The sequence below is a fragment of the Lepisma saccharinum genome, chromosome 4, assembly GCF_977018435.1.
Source record: "Lepisma saccharinum chromosome 4, izLepSacc3.1, whole genome shotgun sequence".
NCBI classification, from domain to species: Eukaryota; Metazoa; Arthropoda; class Insecta; order Zygentoma; family Lepismatidae; genus Lepisma; species Lepisma saccharinum.
Genome location: NC_139232.1, coordinates 36,232,948 through 36,254,599, shown reverse-complemented (window position 1 = coordinate 36,254,599; position 21,652 = coordinate 36,232,948). Strand labels below are relative to the sequence as shown.

At 37.3% G+C, this 21,652-nt stretch overlaps 1 protein-coding gene across 3 annotated transcripts in view; it reads left to right on the top strand.

The window, feature by feature from the left end:
- The window catches only part of LOC145986419 (ATP-dependent translocase ABCB1-like), a 101,336-nt gene that overhangs the window by 37,701 nt on the left and 41,983 nt on the right, over positions 1-21,652 (top strand). For all 3 annotated transcript variants that reach the window (XM_083120411.1, XM_083120410.1, XM_083120413.1), the window contains exons 3-10: positions 3,778-3,874; positions 7,824-7,999; positions 12,395-12,524; positions 13,151-13,251; positions 14,150-14,321; positions 16,155-16,279; positions 16,998-17,175; positions 18,479-18,703. In XM_083120411.1, coding sequence (XP_082976537.1) covers positions 3,778-3,874; positions 7,824-7,999; positions 12,395-12,524; positions 13,151-13,251; positions 14,150-14,321; positions 16,155-16,279; positions 16,998-17,175; positions 18,479-18,703 — 1,204 coding nt within the window. The remainder of the gene's footprint in view (positions 1-3,777; positions 3,875-7,823; positions 8,000-12,394; positions 12,525-13,150; positions 13,252-14,149; positions 14,322-16,154; positions 16,280-16,997; positions 17,176-18,478; positions 18,704-21,652) is intronic.

Genomic DNA, 21,652 nt, shown 5'->3' with positions numbered 1-21,652 from the left:
TGGACAAATCAATCTGAGGGGGCTCATCATTTCACAGGAACTTCCCGAGGGCATTTTTACAAAAATCTTGGATTAGACGGAGTACCACACTTGAGCAAAAAGCTCATATGGGCATGTTGAGCAAGTTTTAAGTGTAGCCAAATCTGCCTGAGAGGGGTTCATCATTTCTCGAGTTTATAGTAGTATCAATTACACTAACATATTCTATTTTTATGCCCCTACAACTGCAAACAGAAAATGTTAATCACTAGAAATAGAAAAGCAGAATGTGTTGCACGACAAACCACCACCACACATGTCTCACACTGCCAGGGCTGCTGCAGATGAACGGACGTTCACAATAAGCAGCCACCTCTTTTATTCACCAGACCTGGCCGCGAGGGACTTTATCCGTTTCTACATTTGAAGTTCGAGTTAAAGGGGCAGCGATTTGATGACAAAAAGAAGACCTCTACAACACTAAAATCATGAGCTTGCCATCCAAATGGGAAGAGTGTTAATAGAGAAAGAGACTACATTGAAAAATAAAAAAAAATTGATCACATGCTAATTTATGTTTTTTCTAAAATTAGGCTTGGACACCCCTCGTATTTTTATATTTGTATGTACTTAATATAAATGTAGGCATGAATTAACATTTTAGAAAAGAAAGCTTTTTTTTAAACGAGTAGGGGCACACAACAGGCAGAGCATGTTAGTTATGCTACTGTAAAAGTCAATATACTGATTGTAACTTGCTTTCTGCTATGGCACATTTACAGTAGAGAGACTACAAGTGCAAATGTGCTCTTCAATATTATATTTAATATGCTAACAATTTTCATTCATGCAGCAAAACTTCTCAATAATGGACAGGCCTGGGAGAAAAATAAATGTCCGTTATTTAGAAAAAAGTGTAGGATGTTACACAATAGGATAAGCATATTACATTACGACCATAATGTGTTTTTTTTCCTACATTCAAGGAACAAAATACTGTACTTCGTACTAAATTTCTCTTTCTTGAAGACGTTGATGACTTCAATGTTTTCCTTTAACCCCTTAAGCGGGGAGCCCAAGTTGAGCTCGGGCATTTGAATTTGGCAGCTTTTGTGCATTTCAGATACAGTCAATGTTCCCGTAGTGGGGAATTATTTTATTTAAATGGATATATAGTAGTACATACACAGATACATTTCGTTTTGTACAGTTTTGTACAGTTTGCTTGACTGTTTGGGTGTTCATTCACCTTTCTCTCATTTACAAAGACATGTAATGTTATAATGTTGTCCAGAGCCATGTGCCCTCTGGGACAGGGGCAGACTGGGGGCTTGCTGAACTGGGGTCTAAGATTCAACATACGATTTACTTTATATTATGTGTGTAGTAGTTTCAATTCAAATTTAGGTTTAAGTTACATACACACTTTCACTCTTCTCTCTCTCTCTCTCTCTCTCTCTCTCTCTCTCTCTCTCTTTGACAATGTAGTGAGAAAGTTTACTTTAAATTATGTGTGCAGTAGTTTCAATTCCCATTTAGGTTTAAGTTACACACACACTCACTCTCTCTCTCTCTCTCTCTCTCTCTCTCTCTCTCTCTCTCTCTCTCTCTCTCTCTCTCTCTCTCTCTCTCTCTCTCTCTCTCTCTCTCTCAAAAACAACTGCGCATCGGATTCCGCATAGTGTACACAACAATACCCGAGAACAATTCGCATTACCCGATCTGAAGTTGGAATAAACTTTCCTGCCCAAACCTAGCTCGGGCAACCTGCTTAACGTTACACATTGCAACCTCGAACACAGCTCGGGTAACCTGCTTGTAACTCAATTTATAAAATCGAAACACCCACTTAAGGGGTTAAAGTCAGTCTTTTGCATTTCTGCGACATCGTAGCAGAAGTGACACACACTTCTCAAGATAACCACAAAGAATACTGTCTACTGTCTGCACTTTTAAAAAGAAATACGTTCAGTGTAACATGAAACAATGCATTCTAGTTCGAAATACTGGGCAGTGTTGTGTCGAATTCCAGGAATTGCGACCTTTTCTTTCAGGCTGTCCGTTATTAAGTTTTATTTGCGTTGGGAAGGTAGTTTTCAGTGTCCGCGTCCGTTATTAAGAATGTCCTTTATTGAGAAGTAATATTGCCTTAATATTACCCCATGTATTTCTGCCAGGGAATTTAAAAATGTCCGTAATTTAGAGGTGTCTGCTATTCATAGGTGTCCATTAGGAGAAGTTTTACTGTATCTATTTCAAAATCTGAACACAGTAGATGTTTCAAAGCACGTATTGATCTACTGAAAACAGTAGATAAAATTTTCAGCGTTAGACAGCAATAACTGTTGCAGAATTTCAACCTTACAAAAACCAAAAGTGGGGTGTAAGTGCCCCTTTACAGCCTCAGCTTTTAACCGAAGTCAGAATGTTTTAATGTTTTAATTAACGACATTACAGTCAATTTAGTTACGTTAAGGGGCTGGACCCCATATAATGTGATGGGTGCAAAATAGCCTTTAAGTGCTGATGCACCCAAAATTTTAAATGCAATCAATAAATCAAAAGTAAGGATGGACTGATTATTAGTCTATCACATTATCCCATATAGTCTTATCAGTACAAATGCCAATAGTTTTATCGATCTCACGTTCCTGTAAACAGCCTGGAACTTTGTGCAACATGCTGCCATCCTGTTGTTATTTTTATGAATATAAAGGTGTATAATTCATATAATCTGGTTTTGTAAAGTAAATATCTAAATGTATAGGTCGTTTTTCCAAGGGAAAATCAATGACAGTCTCTGGGATTTTATCTCTAATGATAAATATGAACAATACAGGCTTCTTTTTAACAGCTGCAATTTTATATCACATCAGTAGAATATTAGTTATCAAATTTCATATTGGTCCATCCTTAAAAAGTATTAAAAAATGTTAGGCTACAGTGTATTTTTTTTACTTAAATGTTTAAAAAAACATTATTTCTTGCACTTGTTTAAATGTAAAATGTGTTCTGTTCCAAAAGGTTGATATTCTCAGCAAACATAATTAAGTCCAATTAAAGATATTTAAAATTTTATGTTTAAATTAAAATTGTTGCAATTTTTGTTATTTTAAAAGGTTAGAAAAACAATCAATATTAGTGCAATATAAATTGATAAATTTATAATTTCAAATTATAATGCAACACAAATTATATTATAAACAGTAAAAAACAATTAATTATTACTGATATAAAAGACATTTCTGTCTTTCTAGTAAATGAGATGCAAATTTCTAGTTTCATTTAACAAAAAAAAATACAACTATTTGATCATATTAGGAATAATATTGTACACAACTGTATTAATGAAACTATAATAATAGTTAATATAGAAATTAGGTATTAGTTGATAGTTAACAACTGACACTAGTGTCAATTCCCATCAATACTGATATGGATACTTGAACATTAACAAGTTAAATCTTTTCATCATTCGTCGCCAGGAAAACTTCAAGATTTACTCCAAGTTAAATAGTGTAGAATATTTATGAATTTTAATGTATAAGAAACATTTCAAGCCCAGAACCTTTGGTGGTCATATTGTCAGAAGATTAGTCAACACCTTTAGCCACCAAGGCAGCACCTACACTTCTTATGTAGGATAATCTGTGTTCGAGTCATAAGCAAATAATCAAGAAATACAGGAAAAATGTGTAATCAGAAATAGGCAGCTATTTTAATGTTTAAGGGAATGAAAAATGACTCTGACAAATAAATTAATTAACGAAATTAAATTAACATTATACTACATTTCAGAGAATTTGTACATCCTGCGTCAGATAAAAATGGTAAAGAAGATGATGAGAAAAAGGAAAAGAAAGCTGATGTTCCTAAAGTATCATTCCTTGAACTGGTAAGATGTTGAACATTTTTATTGAATATTTTTAATTACATTTATCTTTTCTGAATACACAGTGACAAGGATTAGGTGCCAAAACTAGGGGTAAGGACAGTTTACTTTCTCTTGGTAGACTAGACTTAGCATTAAGAAGTCATAATGCGGGGGCAAAAAGTTGCAAAAAGTTTGGGGGCAATTGTCCCCACAACCCCTAATCGCCACCACTTTGAAAACATAATTGTGAATATTGTGCATTGTTTCACACATACATACATGCAAAACAAAACACAAATACTCGAGCCAGGATTATTATTTGTTACTTTTAATAGGCAGATGAAGGTCACTTTTCACCAGTGGCATAGTCTCTCATATTACCTGGTTTACTGCTGGTAAACTAACTTTTTCATATACAGGGTGTCCCAAAAGTCTGTTCTCATAGGAAAAATTTGAAGTCTTAAAAGTGATGAATGTTCAATATTGATAATATAGCGTTTGTTTCAACAAATGTTCAAATTGATGCCCCTCTTGAGCCCTGCAAGTATGGATATGAGATTGGAAAGCTCTTTGTACATTGCTACAACACCAGTCTCCTGGATGCGTTTGAAGATTCGACTCACAGATCGGTGGGGAGAGCACGATAGGAATATAAGGGAGGGAGTTCCCAAGACAGGGCTCTCCAAACATATCCTTGACGAAGGCCACGTAATCGCCAAACGGAAAGTGCTTAGGGAAGAGGAAAAACCTATAAGAAGGAATGTATGTGAAGGGTCGTATATATGTAAGGGAAGAGAGAATAAATTAAACAGGGATGATGGTAATATCGATGAGATGTAGGGGAAGATGTTCAAGAAATGGGATGGGAAAGAATACGTAAAAATAGGATTTAACGTAACCCCGGAAGTAGCACGCCAAGCTCAAATGGAAGAGGAATTCATGCTAGACTTGACGTGAACTGAAATGGAGGAGGAGTGTGGGGGGGAGGAACGTAGGGGAAATAGAGGAGAAAGAGAGGGGAAGCGCCCGACCTCGCATTCTACGAGGAAACATTGGAGTATTGCAGCACATGCGGACAGTGGCTATTCACAGTTTTAAAGTTTTAACATTCCAAGGAGCAGTTTCTAATCGGGGAAACAGCATGGTAGTCTGACGTGCACCTGTAATGGGTTTTAGATTTTTATTGTTTTTTAACCACACACCTTTTACCAATCCTATATCCTGTACCTATGGAGTGTTTGAGGTGGTTACGATTTATACATAACCTAAACATGAGCAGCGTGAGCAAGGAAGCAGTTGCATCCCGAAACATCGCAGGAGTTACCTAGATACTCGCAAAACGTAAGTTATTAATATATTTATATTAAATTTGTGAGTAATTCGCACAACTTTCATCATGAAATCGATGCAACAGCTTTCAGTGTTGCAGGTTTCTGTACCAACTGTCTGGTAGAATTTTTATGTAATCCAGCAATTGACTATAGAACTACAATGTTCTTAAAAGCAGAAAGAAAATTATCAGTGAGGAAAAAAAATCTCCTAAGTAATAGTACATAAGTTTATCCCTTTGCTCTTTGAAATGCCAAACCAGAATGCCATTGGTTAAAAGCGCCATGCAGGAATATTGAAGTTCCATCAGCTTTCATTATCACAAAGTGAGATTATTTACTTAAATTCTGAATGACTGAGGCAGTTGTTTTCATCCTGTGGGTGAAAGAAACTGAACTGGAGTAACTGATTAAGAAATTAAACCTTCATTGATATAGTGGTCACATGATTCTATGGCATATTGGCCACTTGATTATGTACATAAAATTTAGGCTGAAAACAGACAGATGAATCTAGGGAAAATCACTACTATGGTGCTGGCAACAGTGCAGAGATGCCATGTTTGGAGCAGAAATACCTAGTCTGGCCATAAATACTGTTACAAACTTTTGGCTTGGACTGTACATTTGGTAGTCAGGCTCATGATGACCATTGTGTGTTCATCCGTGAAAGAGCAAGCGTGTTTCTTCTTGTGCTTAGCATGGAGTGGGGCGAATATGAAAACAGAGTAGCCGTAATTGCTCTGCATATGGTTGGGAAGTCACTCATTGAGGATTTTTCAGCCCCAAAAAATCCCGAAGATCAGCAAAAGGTTTGCGTATCAGACAATCCAGAGATTCACTGATACTGGTAGCATGAAAGATCGCTCAAGAGTTGGTCGACTTCACTCCATATGAACAGCTGCTGTTGTTAAAGCAGTGATGGCTCGCATCCGCCGAAATCCCATCCGTAAGCAAGTGATAATGGCACAGGAGCTGAACATTTCACAACAATCAATGTTCAGGGTAGTTAATGGAGACCTTGGAATTGGATCTTACCGGTGCAGTACTGGAAATTTCCTGACGACACAAGTGAAGAAGCAGAGGGAACTGAAATCGAGATGGCTCCTGCTGCGGTACGTTGCCAATGGGCATTGCAGGATTCTCTTCACTGATAAGAAATTGTTCACCATTGAATAAAGTTTTAACCAGCAAAATGAATGGGTGTATGCTTCAAACTCTCGAGAAGTTTGTGAGAGAGTTCCCAAAAATCAGAGATGCCACCAGCCCTCCTCAGTCATGGTTTGGTGGGGGAGGGGGTGAGCTATGAGAGTTTCACCAAGTCTCATTTTTGAGAAAAAGGGCTTAAAAGCCGTGCGAAAGTGTATGTTGAAAGTGTCCTGGACCCGCTCATGACACTGTTGAACCAAACAATGTTTCACAATGAATCCTGGATGTTCAAGAAATATTCTGCCCCAATCTCATAAGGCATGGATGATGCGACAGTGACTGGAGACCAGTGTACTCGATTTCATCTCCACTTTTGATTGGCCATCTGATAGCCATGATCTCAGTACCTTGGACTATAAACTATGCCCAGAGCTAGAGGGGACTGTCTGAAAGAAGAGGCACCGTATAATTGAAAGTTAAAAGTGCTCCTTGATAGCAGCAGGGGCGGACTTTCCCATCAAGACCATCCGTGATGCAATAGATGTCTGGCCAGGGAGACTTCGAGCCTGTGTGAGGGCGTAAAGTGTGCATTTTGAAAACTGATTAGTGCTATTTGTGGGTAATATACGTAAGTGTTACATACTAAAAGAACATTTAAAAATCTGAAACCATATTCAATTTATTCACAAAATAGTGTGTAACAGTATTTATGGCCAGACTAGATAAATAGAAGGGCAAGAAGCGACCTTGTAGCTGCCGCTATTTGAGTAACAGACCCTAAACCCAGGACCTTTGGTGTAACATCATGAGTCAACCACTCAGTGTTGCTGGCCAATGAAAACTGATGCTAACATCATACCTCAATGAACCAAGGAACCCAAACAACATATAATATAATCCCTTTATTTCCACATTCATTAATACCCTCTATCTGGTCTAGACCAAAGAATAATGCAATGGGAAAGCATATATGTTGAAAGTTGAAGGAAAAACTTAAAAGATTATGGGCCAAATATTTCTGACATTGTTCTGCATGAGACAGTAATAATACTGACACTATCATAATACAAGTATGCATAGTTACACATGTATGAAAGAGAGAGAGAGAGAGAGAGAGAAGAGTGTGTGAGCAAGTAAGAAAGAGAGTGTGTATGTATTCAATTTGATATGAACATGCATCAGTTGTTCAGTTACAAATTTCCATTCCAAATAGCTTATATGTGCATAAAGCTAACTTAAAACATGAGTGAGCATACTTGAGTGTAGGTGTTTGTGGTTGAGTACATTTAATATGTAGGTGCATATACACATTAGATCTACACTCTCATACTTCAGATAGCTTAACATTAAAATAAAAAGTTGTGCATCTTCCTTAAAAATATGGATTTGCTACTGTAAATGACTGTAAAGAATTATTTTTATGTAGGAAATATAAAACAAAATTATTTGAATCGGTGATTTCAACTTATTTTGTGTCTTCTTGCTTTTTTCAGTTCAGATTTTCTACTGCATTGGATAAATTTCTTATCTTTATTGCCACCCTGTCTGCTATAGTCACTGGGGCTTGCCAACCAGCTATGGTAATGAGCTTTGGTGACTTGACAGAAAGCATGGTGCAGAAGGGACAATCAGATATCATGGCAAATGAAAGCAATCCCAATATGACCTTGTAAGTAAAATAATGTCATTCTAAAGTAGAGGTAATGAATGTGTTCTTAATGAAAGAGTTCTTAATGATACTTATACAAAAAAAATGCTCTCTAATTAAAAGTATCCATAGATTGTAATTTATTAGAGATGAGGGTAGTTCATTAAAAAATTACTGACCTATTTCCATATATCACAGAGATATGACATTTTTTGCATGAAGTATGGTATGTATATATCTGGTATTAAAACTAGAAAACTGTCTAGATTTACTGCTACAGAGCTGGACATGCGATCAAATATCATGTGTTACATCATGTGTGCTCCAAACACACATTCTGACATTACAAAAAGATTAAATACTGTCTTTTCACCAGATCTTGCAACATCTGAATTCCTTTTGTTTCTTTCCCTCAAATCAGTAATTCAGGAGCCAGACAATAAGACACTCATTTCTGCAAAATAGCCATGGTTCAAAAACCAAAATCATGCCTTCAACACAAATGATGTATCCATATCCTATCCTATACTAACTGCCGACCCTGTGGCCGAGTGGTTAGCACATCGCGCTGCGACGCCAAGGGTCCCGGGTTCGAATCCCGGTCGGGCTTGGTTGTTTGTGAATGTCCATTCATCAATTTCATCATTTCATCACTCATCCCCATCTTCGCAAATTAGCCAAGAGGCACAAAACGCGAAGTAAAATAAACTAAATCAATCAATCAAACCTATACTAACTGCCTGCGTGCCAAACAAGACATGGATGTCGTTTACTTAGATTTTTACAAAGCCTTTGACTGTCTCTCATACACAACTCATCCATAAACTGTCAAACAGATTCATCATTCACGGACCTCTTCTTAAATTACTCTCATCTTATTTGCACAATAGAAAGCAAAGGATTTTCATACCTTGTTATTTGTCATGGCTCCCTGTAGTTTCCGATGTACCTCAAGGAGGTTCTCTAGGGGCCCTATGCTTCACTCTTTTCATGGAAGATATTCATGAATATATTTCTCCCAAATCATCATCATCCTTTGCCGTTTCCTGCCTCTGGCTGGGTTGACATAGAAGTAAAGCCTCTCCATTTTTTCCTTGTTTTTCACCACTCCTCTCTTTCCACGGTGTTCCAATCTTGTTCTCTTCTCCTAACACTCTCCACTATCGGCTCTTTCCACCAACATATTGGTCTCTCCCTTGACATTATTCCCATTCCTTGTGCATGTAAGCTCTTACTGGTAGTCTTTCTACATCCATCCTCTTCATGTGTCCGAACCATCTCATTTGTGCCTGATTTATCCTGTCCTGAAGCTTCACCACACCCACTGTCTGTCAGATCTCCTCATTCCTTATTCTATACCTTCTAGTCTTCCCCAATATACTTCTTAAAAATTTCATCTCCACTGCCTGCATCTTTCTTTTGTCTCTCTCTGACATTGTCCAAGTCTTTGCTCCATACATAATTATCGGCACATAGTATGTGTTATATATTACCTTCTTGCATTTCATAGGTACATCCCTGTTCCATATTATAACCTTAGAACACTTTGATATAGTCCACCACCCATTTGTTCTCTTCTGTTTACCTCCTCATCTATTCTTCCACTTCTCTCAATTATGCTTCCTAGATATTTGAAACTCTCCACTACCCTCAACACATCCGTATCCATCTTTATTCCTGGTTTATTTCTGTATCTGTCTCTTCTTGTTATTAGCACCTCAATCTCTTCTGCACTGAATTTCATTCCTGCTCTTCTGATTTCCTCATTTCAATTATGAAGCTGTCTCTGTACTTCTTCTTCCCTGTTCCCCCATATTACTAAGTCATCAGCAAACAACAGGGCCTTCATCTCTTCCTCTCCTATCTTCTTCTCCACCTCTTCGTTAATTGCATCCATTGTAATTATGAAGAGCAGTGGGGAAAGAGCACTTCCCTGTTTTAGTCCATTACTTAAAATGAACCACTCCATTCTTGCCATTGGTGTCTTCACACAGCTCTGGTTTGCCTTGTATGTGCTCTGCACTCTACACACTCTCTCTTCCTCGACTCCTTTCTCTCTTAGAGCCTTCCAAATCTATGTTCTGTCCATGCTATCGTATGCCTTTTCTATATCTAGCAATGCCATAATCAAATCATTTCCATACTCGTAGTGCCTTTCCTGCATTTGCCTTATGGTGAATATCAGATCTACTGTTGATCTGACTCTTCTAAATCCATACTGTTCCTCTCTCATGTTCAGCTCTGTTACTTCTCTTATTCTTTTCTCTAATATTTTCTCACACACCTTTGCTGAGTGGCACATAAGTGTTATTCCTCTGTAGTTTTTACATTCCTTTCTGTCAGCTTCTTGAATATGGGAACTATTAGTCCCTTTGTCCAATTTCTTGGCACTTCTCTCTCTTGCCACACTGTTCTCAATACTCTGTACAGCCACTGCACACCAATCATTCCTGCTCCTAGTATCCCCCAAATGCTCAGTCTTATTGTATGCTGGTGACTGTAAGTTACTTAGAAACATCACTTCAGTTCAAAACATCAAGACCATCTCAAACACATTGAATGCTGGTGCCGAGACTAGAACCTGAAACTAAATTGCGAGAAATCTGTTGTTAAGAGGTTTACTCTCAAATCCAATTTTTCAGCACCATATTATAAATTATGTAATCAAATTATCCCGTTCCTACAACAGCACAAAGATCTAGGAGTCATTTTTGACAGCAATCTAACTTTCAGCCACCATATAGATTATATAATATCTAAAGCCATGAAAACACTTGGATTAATTTACAGATTTACAGATATCACACATGTTTCTGCTCTCAAAACCTACTTTACAACATGCGTTGTACCTATACTTGAATATGGTTCCTGTATTTGCTCAATGGCCTGTGATAGCAATATAAAGAGAACAAAGTAGTAAATTTTGTTCTCAGAATAGTCAAACATAGATGTCCAGCCCTTGCAAAAATTCCTTACCAAACACGAAATTCTTTCCACTCTACAAATTCATGATCTTTCTCTTAGTCGTCAAGTTTCACATTTAACATTTCAGTACAGAATTATTAATGGACAACTTTTTACAAATGAACTCTTGTCATATATTCACATATGGATCACACATACCAACAGCAAATCCAACAAGCAGCTGAAGAGCAATTAATATGTGTTGTGCCCTAGTTGTTATTCTTTTATTCTTGTTATATATGTGTGTGTTTGTGTGTCCATGCTTCTCATTTGTTAATTTCTTTTTCTCTGTTGATATCCTGATATAAAATGGATTTTATCTGTATTCAGGATTTTTCAAATAAATAAATAAATATTCTCATCTATCAATGGGGAAAACGTGTAGATCTGCACAGTGGCAATGCAGAAAAGGACAAAAAACCAAGCCAAGAATCAATATAGAATCTATGCAAATATGCCAGAGAGATTCTTTATTGAACTACCCTCGTTTATTGGTGGAATGTTGACGGACATATAAAAAGTTCGAGTTCCACTTGTTGCATCAGATTCACAATTGTAATGTATACTTTGGATGTGAAATGAAATTTGTCTAGAACAGATTTCCTTAGGTAAAAAAGTGTCCTTAATACTAGTTGCCAATTTGCACAGAACAAATAGACATAGAAAGAACAAATAGAAAGATAGATATTCAATATGTGTCGTTGGGAATCTCTTATCTTTGTAGTTTCTGATATACCATATTTCACCACATAATCGTCACAGATTTTGATATTCTTTTTTTTTTCTTCTTCTTCTTCAAAGGATTGGGGTGCAGGTGAAGCTTTTATTTTTTAAAAAATTGTATCAGTATTTCAGGTACTTAATAATCATTTAATATTAAACTGTCTTTGGTACAAGATTAGGATAAACAGAATACTCATGACTATATGTTAAAATTGAATATTCCAAATCAATGAACATCAATTCTTTGTGACAGTTTAGTAAACATTTTTCCTGTCTGTAAAAAAAGTTAACACATTAGTTGTTATTGATTTGTGCATTATAGTTAAAAGATTACACTTGAGAAAATTTACTACAGTGTTGTGAAGTATGGACATACAAAATTTAATCTTCAGTTGCCGAATATTCTTCGCTGCTATCTCTGGCTTCATTATCTGATGTGCCGATGCAATTATTATGCAATGAAAGATTATAAACTAACTTTTTGGACTGAAAGAAACAGGGTGTGATGATTATGCAGTGAAATATTTAATTTACATCGCTTGATGTGAATTGGTAATTTGCATTAGTTGCAATCTCAGCAGGATGTACGTGTGTTGCTTTTGTTGGGGGGTGGGTGCCAGAGAGAGCAAATTTGGGAATAAGTGAGGCTTTAGAATGTGAAACCCAACATACACATACATATAGACCCACAAATATTTTTTTCATTGATATATAAATTTTGCATTACAGACCCATAAATCAAGAAGAATTTCTCGACAGCATATCATACTTTGGAATAAGCAACTGTGTAATAGGTTCAATAATGTTGGTGATGAGCTACGTATTTGTTTCATCCCTGAACTACACTGCAGAACGACAAGTAAGTAGTGTGACTACTTTTGTGTCAGAGGTATTTGTAGCTTTATTGTATTTGTAGGACTACCCAATACTAATAAAAAATTGTTTCGCAAAATTGATAAGAACAGGTTTTGAAAAATTTTGAAAATCTGAAAATTAAAAACTGTATTTTAAACCTTTCTGCCTGCACCACACTAAAATTTCATCACAATCGGAAAACCCATTTTTCAATCATAGAATTTCAAAGAGAGCAATCATTTGCAAAACTCAAGAAAACTGGTACTTTCTTTGTTCTCATGATGACAAAAAACAGAAGTCATACTCAAAAAATTATTTGGTTCACATAGATTAATGCATAATTGAATAAGCTAAATTTTGATGTAGCTCGATTTTATGTAGGCCTATTGGTTAATTTTTAATTGGAGTCCAAATTCGAGTATCTATAATTTTTAATCTGACAGTAACAGTAATCTCTTTATATACAAACCATAATTTGTATTTTCAATGTTCGTCACTCACTGTATATACCATTTTATAATCAAGGGCAAAATTAAGGAACAAATGCTATTCAAAATTGCCATATGTGACAATTTAAGTTTTATTTTCTTTGAATAAATATTTCACATATGAAAATATTTTTCTCCTTAGATATTTCGAATACGAAGTTTATTTCTTCAGGCTGCACTTCGTCAAGATATAGGATGGTATGATGTCAATGAAACAGGAGGATTTTCGAGCCGAATGTCTGAGTAAGAATAATACCCTACATAATGCTTTTATTTATATATTTTTATGGAGCTACAGTTGTCCAGTTGGTAGGGCATCCAACTGTCATACAGGAGACTGGGTACAATTCCTGTTATCCCAGGTGGGAATTTTACAGCCCATGTCCCTGCATAAGACAGTTGTGGGTTCACCTAGTCTCTAATAAAAAATTGATACCTGGGGCTACCCTTGGTGGAAATGGGGGTAAATTCAGCAAGTGCACGTTGCTGATGTCATGAATGCATGGAGCCCCTATGAGCCTCCAAGGTTTGTGGCAATGTGCAAGGAATGCTTTTATATATTTTATATTTACTTCATAACTCTATAGCATTTTTACTTTAAATAATCATATAATTTTTAAAGTATATCATTAAATTTATCATGTGAGTAAAAGAAAGAAATGACTTCCAAACAATATTTCATAATATTCAGTCATATCAAGCAATAATTATGTTTTTTTATGCAATTTAAACTAGCTAAATGCAAGCTTAAGATGTGGTAAGTAGTTTTATATATTATCTAAGAATAAAGTTCATTGTTCCATTTAGGACAAAAAAATGACCTCATTTGAAAATTATGAAAAGCATGAAATATTTTAACAACTTTATTATACTGCTAACAATTCATACCAAAATAAATATTAAAAATGGCTTGGTCAGTCAAATATGTGCCATCCCTAATTTCTAGCCTTCACAGATGGGTATCTGAATCTGAATGTATAGGATACAGCAACTGAACATCAAAAGGGTATCCTCCTTGGCTATAGTCAAGAATATACGCAAAAAATTACTTTGAAAATCCAGTGTATTAATTCTTACTCATACATCTTTTTTTTGTTATTGAATGACAAGAAAATTAATAAACTGTTCTATAATTTGACAGGGATCTGACCAAACTAGAAGAAGGAATTGGAGAAAAAGTTGGAATGTTTGTGTTTTTTCTTACAACTTTCCTTGGTTCATTGGGAATAGCATTTTACCATGGATGGGAGCTTACTCTGATATGTCTTTGTTCACTTCCTGTAATAATGGTCAGCATGGGTTTACTAACAATGGTACGCATTTTTTTTAAATCTAAGTGTGATTTCAATTTTGTAAATAAAACAATGTTGAAGTATAGTATGTAAAATGAAAGTAATACAATTTATGCTAGATGGCACATTCAGTACAAGAGGAATGAGGTAAGTCGTGACTTCAGCAGCAATCCCAGTAACATTTTCAAATTGCATGCAATCCATTGAAGTGTAGACGGCCGCGCCGGTGTTTGCTCTATCAGTTAGAGGCACTTTTGGCCATATGTCAGCACTGTAGACTGTCTGTGAATCAGGTGTGCAAGTTTCCATAACTAGTTTAAAGAGTGATTTACTTACTTACCAGTTTATGAAAGAAGGTGCTGAAACTGGCCACCTTCAATGTTCACACATTTTTGACACCTCTTGATGAAGTTGCCCATAACTAGCTACAGTTCCCGTTGATTAATGTTGGTAATTTCTTGGTGGATGTTACATTTCAGTTCTTCCAGGGTTTGTGGATTTGACTTGTATACAGCATTTTTTATCTACCCCAGAGATAAAAATGGCATAAAACTTTTACACCAAGGAGTCTTGTTTCAAATTGCCTTTGAACTTCACTTGGCAATTGAGTAAACACATTATGATCAGAAATAAAAACACGCTGTGCAGTAGAAAATATTTGCTGAGCCATAACACACTTTGTGGCTGAATAGACTAGAAAAAAAACATAACAAGCACCTTTCACTTCACCAGCTTAAAGAACAGTTTCTAGCAACCCCCCCTTCCCCCTTCATCATCAGCTTAAGTTAGTGAGTGTCTTAATAAAGATGTATAAAAAATGTGTGTGCATTGAAGGCGACTAGTTTGAACATCTCCTTGTATATCACTTTTTAAAATAATTATGGAAACTGTTGTGCACTTGCTTCATTGACACTCTACGATGCTGACAAACTGCATTGATTGTCTCGCTTGCTGATAGCGCAAACACCGATGCTGCAATCTACAATTCAATGGATCACATTGTCTAATACAATGGAGATTGTACCTTTACCTGTTTCAAGTCTACAATCCATTGATTCGAGAAATACAATCAGATTTCAATTCAGTTGTTGATATTTTGTAACTCTGCACATTGGGTTCATTAAGCTGTTATAGTAACATTAATATTGTGTGTTGAAGTACTTGTATAATGCATAATGAATTTTTAAAATAAAATCTATTAAATTGGATGCTATTTTTTTGCATTATTAGATACTCATGAACTGAATAAAGGCATATTAGATAGCATCACTGAATTTAAATTTACTGGTAAGTCATTTATGCACATTACAAACAGCTTTGGTTTAGGGAACTTCAGCATGATATTTTACATTGAATGCTTTTGTGTAAGTGCTCTTTCATCTGCATCATCTCAATTATTTGGAGGCCTCCCTGATGGCACAGTGGTAGCATCGTCGCCTTGTAATCAAGGGGTCCCGGGTTCGATTCCCAGTGGAGGCACATAGTGGTTCGGATCCCAGTTTAAACTGTAGGTCCAGTCCCGATTAGCCTTAATGTGCATAAAGTGGACTTAAAACAACAAATCAATCCAATCAATTATTTGGGTTTGATTTGGAGGTACAGTCTAAACCACTCATTTGCCATCCCTCTTATTCCATAGTAATTATTAAAATCTAGCACTCTTGAACCAAATCATTCTAAGATTTTTCATCATCCAACAGTGTTAATTGAGGCTTTTGGTTTTGATAAAATGAGCTTGGTGTTATAATTTTTTAATGTTTATGCTATTTTTATATTTGTTACATGAAGACAGATGGATCATATTTTATCATGGATTAGGTGTTCTAAAATATTCTGCTTTAATTTTTTTTTCAGGTGCAAACTAGGCTAACAAAAAATCAACTAGAAGCATATGCAAAAGCAGGATCAATAGCTACTGAAGTGCTTGGATCTATCAGAACTGTTGTAGCATTTGGTGGACAAAAGAAAGAAATAGAGAGGTAAACATGTCGGATACAACTTTATTCACTAGCATAAGGTGAATCATTTTGGAAGGAGTAGATATGTATAGTGCAGTGCACCACAAACAATAACCAATTCACATTAGAGATACAGAATTTAAAATGCTGTTTTTTGGGAGGGGGGGAGAGAGGACATTCGTGAAGCGAGTGTTAAGTCCACTTTATGCACAGATAGGCTAATCAGGAGTGTACCAGCAGTTTAAAGTGGGATTTGAACCGCAATGTGCCTCCACTGGGTATCAAACCTGGGACCTCTTGATTACAAGGCAGGGTTGCCATCAGGAAGGGCATGGGGTGGGATGGGGGGAGGTATTGGAAGGTTAAGGTAGTAAATCTGTAACACATGGCACTGTTATAATAATCTGACAAACTTTGAGAGAATGTCATAGTATCTTAAAGGCAACAATTTTCTGACCTGTATTTTCGCAAGATAACATTATATCTAGTAATGTTCTGATATCCCGTCATCTTATGTGATCCACATATTCATCATCTGAATTAATTGTTACTTTCAAAGCAAGTACAGGATAATTTGTAATCCTAATATTTCTTATCCCACCAGCCCTACAATATTTACAGTATCTTACACCTATTTAGTATTTCCTACCTCCAAACTAGCTCTACCAAACTTCTAACTATCATTTTTATCCTTGTATCCATACAATGTTATGAAATTAACTCATTTTTTATGTTGCAGATATGATAAAAATTTAATATTTGCCAGAAATGTTGGAAGCAAAATTGGTCTTTTCAGTGGCATAGGAGTTGCTACTTTGTGGTTTGTGCTATACTGTAGTTATGCACTGGCATTCTGGTATGGGGTTGGTCTTATAATTGATAAACCACAGGATTATTCCGCTTCAACTATGATCATTGTAAGTACTGTTAAATATTTGTATTGCTTATATATATATTTAAGAATGTCAATTAATACAATGCAAAGTTTCTGAACTAATTTTTATCGTAAACACTGAACAACATTTTGTAGTTAAGACCATTAATATTTTTCAAGTGAGCATAACATGAATAGGAATAAAATAAGTGTAAAAATATCTAAGATTCTGTTTGTAATAATACGATTTAAACAACATGTAGAATAGAAAGTAATTTATGTTAGACATTTTAAAAACACACAAATATTGTTGCAAAACTTTTATTATATACTACAACTTTACACTACTTTTCAACATAGTTTCCAGCCAAAACACTTGTCATAGTGGTGAACAAGATTTTGTATGCCATCATCATAGAGGTGATTTTTGCCATCTGTCGGGCAGTCACATGGCACAAAACTTGCCACACTTGGTACTCCAGGTCTATGGAAACTCAGCAGAAATTTTGGGAATGGCAAGTTGGCAGTTTTCTCTAACTTTTCTACATCAATTCACAGCCTGTTTGGTAAATGATCAATTTCTGATCTCGCTTATGAAGTTTTCAAGTTCGATTTCCAGCCTGGTCGTGGGTGTCCCTTCATCTATTTAATTTGATCATCATTCATCCTCATTCATCATGCATCCTCATCCAATTAGCCAAATGTGGCAGAAAGGTGATGGCAATTAACCAAAAATATAACAATGCATCAGTTTACAATCACCACACCTGATTGGTCATTTTCCTCCATCAGATTGAATACTAATCTATCCATTTATTGAACATGGAACCATTGTTGCACATTGCCGTCACTCATTATTCTCTCCTCACACACAATGTAAAGTTGCTGACGGCTTTCAACCTCATAAGAATTTTTCACTAAAATAAATCTTTAAAAAAATAAAGAAAATCCGAGGAAGAAGATGATACCAAATGATTGATGACATCAAAATAAATGGGTCCTACGCTGCTACAAAACGAAGAGCTCAAGAACAGCATGGAAGTTGCAAGAAAAGACCTGCCCTTGGGCAGGAAACAATGAATGAATGAATCACTTGGCCATACCTCACTTTCAATAGAATTTTTAATTTCAATATACATTTTGGACACAAACTTCACTCTACCACAACCGCATTGTTATCCCCACAACCTCACATGCTGCAGACAATCTCATGTTTGCTGGATGGTCCTCGTATTTGTATATCCAAAATACTTGTTTTCTTGCAAGATAATGGCTCTTCCTGAACTTGCTTTCATTGCAGTTCCTTTATGACAAATATTATATTTAATGCTGCATTTATATTTCAGGTGTTCTTTGGAGTAATGATGGGATCAATGAATATTGGGCAGACAGCACCATATCTAGAAGCCTTCTCCATAGCAAGGGGAGCAGCCGTCCAAATATTTGCTGTTATTGATAGAATACCACCAATAGACTCTCTATCACAAGATGGAGAAAAACTCGACAATGTAAATGGATCAATAACTTTTGAAAATGTTCACTTCAACTATCCTTCAAGGTCTGATGTCAAGGTAAGTAAAATCATAACATTTCTTTCTTTAAATAATATATCTTTTGTTTTGCTTTCATCATTCTTTCTTTTTTTCCTATTTTTCTTGTGTACATACATTGTTTTTAATGAAGTTGCAAGGAGTAATCAGGGAGAGACTTTGTGGACACCCTGTGTTTTCAATTGTTCGAAATGATGTCACTTATACACACACACACACACACACACACACACACACTATATATATATATATATATATATACAGGGTGTTTCTAAAGGTCGTTTACAACGCTTGGGAGGTGATTCCTCACACGAAAACAAGCAAAAAGTCTAAGTTCCATTTTTACGACTGAGGCTTCGTTTCCGAGATAGGAGCCTCGCAAAAGGTGACAAAGTGAACGTCACACCTGACTGGGACGAATACTATAACAGATAGAGAGGCGGTTCCAAGGGAATCATAAAGGAATCGTATGTGCTCAGTCCGGAAGTCACTATGAAAAGTTCACTGCACGCATGCGCAATGGAGTCCTCAAAGGAATTGGGGATTTCCAGCAAGAACAATACATGGAAAAGGTATGTAACGCAGCAAGAAGGACCGTGACAATGAGAAATGCGTTCAAGACAACACATCCCGACCTCAAACATTAAAACATGAGCACCGAACACAAAATCGGAAAAGTTGAGCACGGTTGCATACCCCAGTTACACACGAGGAATGAACGAATCATGTCATGTGGCATACGAGAGACAGGAGGAGGGAAAGAAAAACACATTATCAGATGATTGCGACAACGTGTATTTTTACACGCGACAACTATGTAATATCCCCCCCCCCACACACACACACAACAAACAACAAATGCTACAATGTCTTATGCACAGACAGTGCGTGTCACTGTACACCAACTGAAGATGTCACTTTCACCACACAAAGGGTGTGGGGAGCAATACCAAGAGTGTTCTCACTGGTATTTGCCGAGGGCAATAATCACAGACGGTTTTCAAAATGTCTGCCGTTTACTTCTACACAGAGATGACAGCGACGAATCAAGGATTGTCGAGTACGAGCAAACATGCCAGGTGTATCTGCTACAGTCGCGGCGGCGACGTTGATGCGAGCAACGAGGTCCTCAGCTGATGTGACAGGTGTGTCGTATACGAGGGTTTTCATTTCTACCCAGAAGAAAAAATCGAGAGGGTTGAGATCTGGCGACCTCGGTGGCCAAGGCACAGGCTCTTCCCTACCAATGAACCTATTGCGAAACACGTCATGCAGGAAATGTCGTACATTACGATCGAAATGAGCTGGTGCACCATCGTGTTGGTACCACATTTCTTGCCGTAGTGCCAAAGGTACGGTCTCCAACAGTTCAGGCAGAACCTCACTAAGAAATGCATGATACGTGCGACCATTCAGGCGAACAGGGAGAATGTATGGTCCAATTAAATGATCATGTACTATCCCGCACCACACATTCACTGAAAACCTGTGCTGGTGATGGGCCACAAAAAGTGCATGTGGGTTGTCAAAGTCCCATACATGACTGTTTCTACTATTGAAGACATCCATCCTGGTGAAAATGGCTTCATCTGTCCACAATACGTTTGCCCCGAAGTGAGGGTTTGTGTCCAGCTGATGCAACAACCATTGGCAAAACTCCATACGAGGGCGAAAGTCACGAGGTAACAGTTCTTGTACTTTCTGCAGTTTAAAAGGGTGCATTCCTTCCTCTGACAACACTCGCCAAACATTCACATGAGACTTGTTTCGTGCCCGAGCGAGCACTCGCGTACTGGAGCCAGGATATTCTGCGAACGCTGTTAACACATCTTCTGCAAACTGATGTGTGCGTACACTTCGGGGTCTTCCAACTTCTTGCCGCGGTGGTAACACTGACCCTGTTTCACGCAGTCGACTGTCCACTACCTGAAAGAAGGTGTGAGACGGTAAACGTCTATGTGGAAAGCGTTCTCCATAAAGACGCCTTGCCTCACGGCTATTACCACGTGCCTCCCCATACATGAGATGCATGTCTGCTAGCTGCTGGGTCGTATACGCAGCCATCTGTGTAATAGGGAGCTGGAACTGCAGAGTATTGATTTTGTTTAACACTGGCACACTGCACAAATTGGCCGTATCACCGTACGAACACCACAGACCAATTGTTGCGATACTTGACTTGCCCACTCCACCACGTCAACTTCTTTCAATGCAACATACTAGTACTCTTCAATGCGTATGACAACCTAGAGCGAACTGCTGATCATATCCCAGCACCTGCAACACGACTGGGACGACTGCCGGAGAGAACCAACCCTTCGAGCTCCTCTCGCGGGAACAGCAGTCATGAAGGTCAAACGTAGACTACGAGAGTCAGACTTGCCTGTGCAGCGCTTCCGAAACTGGTCTCTTTTACGTCACAATGATCGCGTGCGAACACTTTTGGTATTGCTCCCCACCCCCTTTGTGTGGTGAAAGTGACATCTTCAGTTGGTGTACAGTGACACGCACTGTCTGTGCATAAGACATTGTAGCCTTTGTTGTTTGTTGTGTGTGTGGGGGGGGATATTACGTAGTTGTCGCGTGTAAAAATACACGTTGTCGCAATCATCTGATATTGTGTTTTTCTTTCCCTCCTCCTGTCTCTCGTATGCCACATGACATGATTCGTTCATTCCTCGCGTGTAACTGGGGTATGCAACCGTGCTCAACTTTTCCGATTTTGTGTTCGGTGCTCATGTTTTGATGTTTGAGGTCGGGATGTGTTGTCTTGAACGCATTTCTCATTGTCACGGTCCTTCTTGCTGCGTTACATACCTTTTCCATGTATTGTTCTTGCTGGAAATCCCCAATTCCTTTGAGGACTCCATTGCGCATGCGTGCAGTGAACTTTTCATAGTGACTTCCGGACTGAGCACATACGATTCCTTTATGATTCCCTTGGAACCGCCTCTCTATCTGTTATAGTAT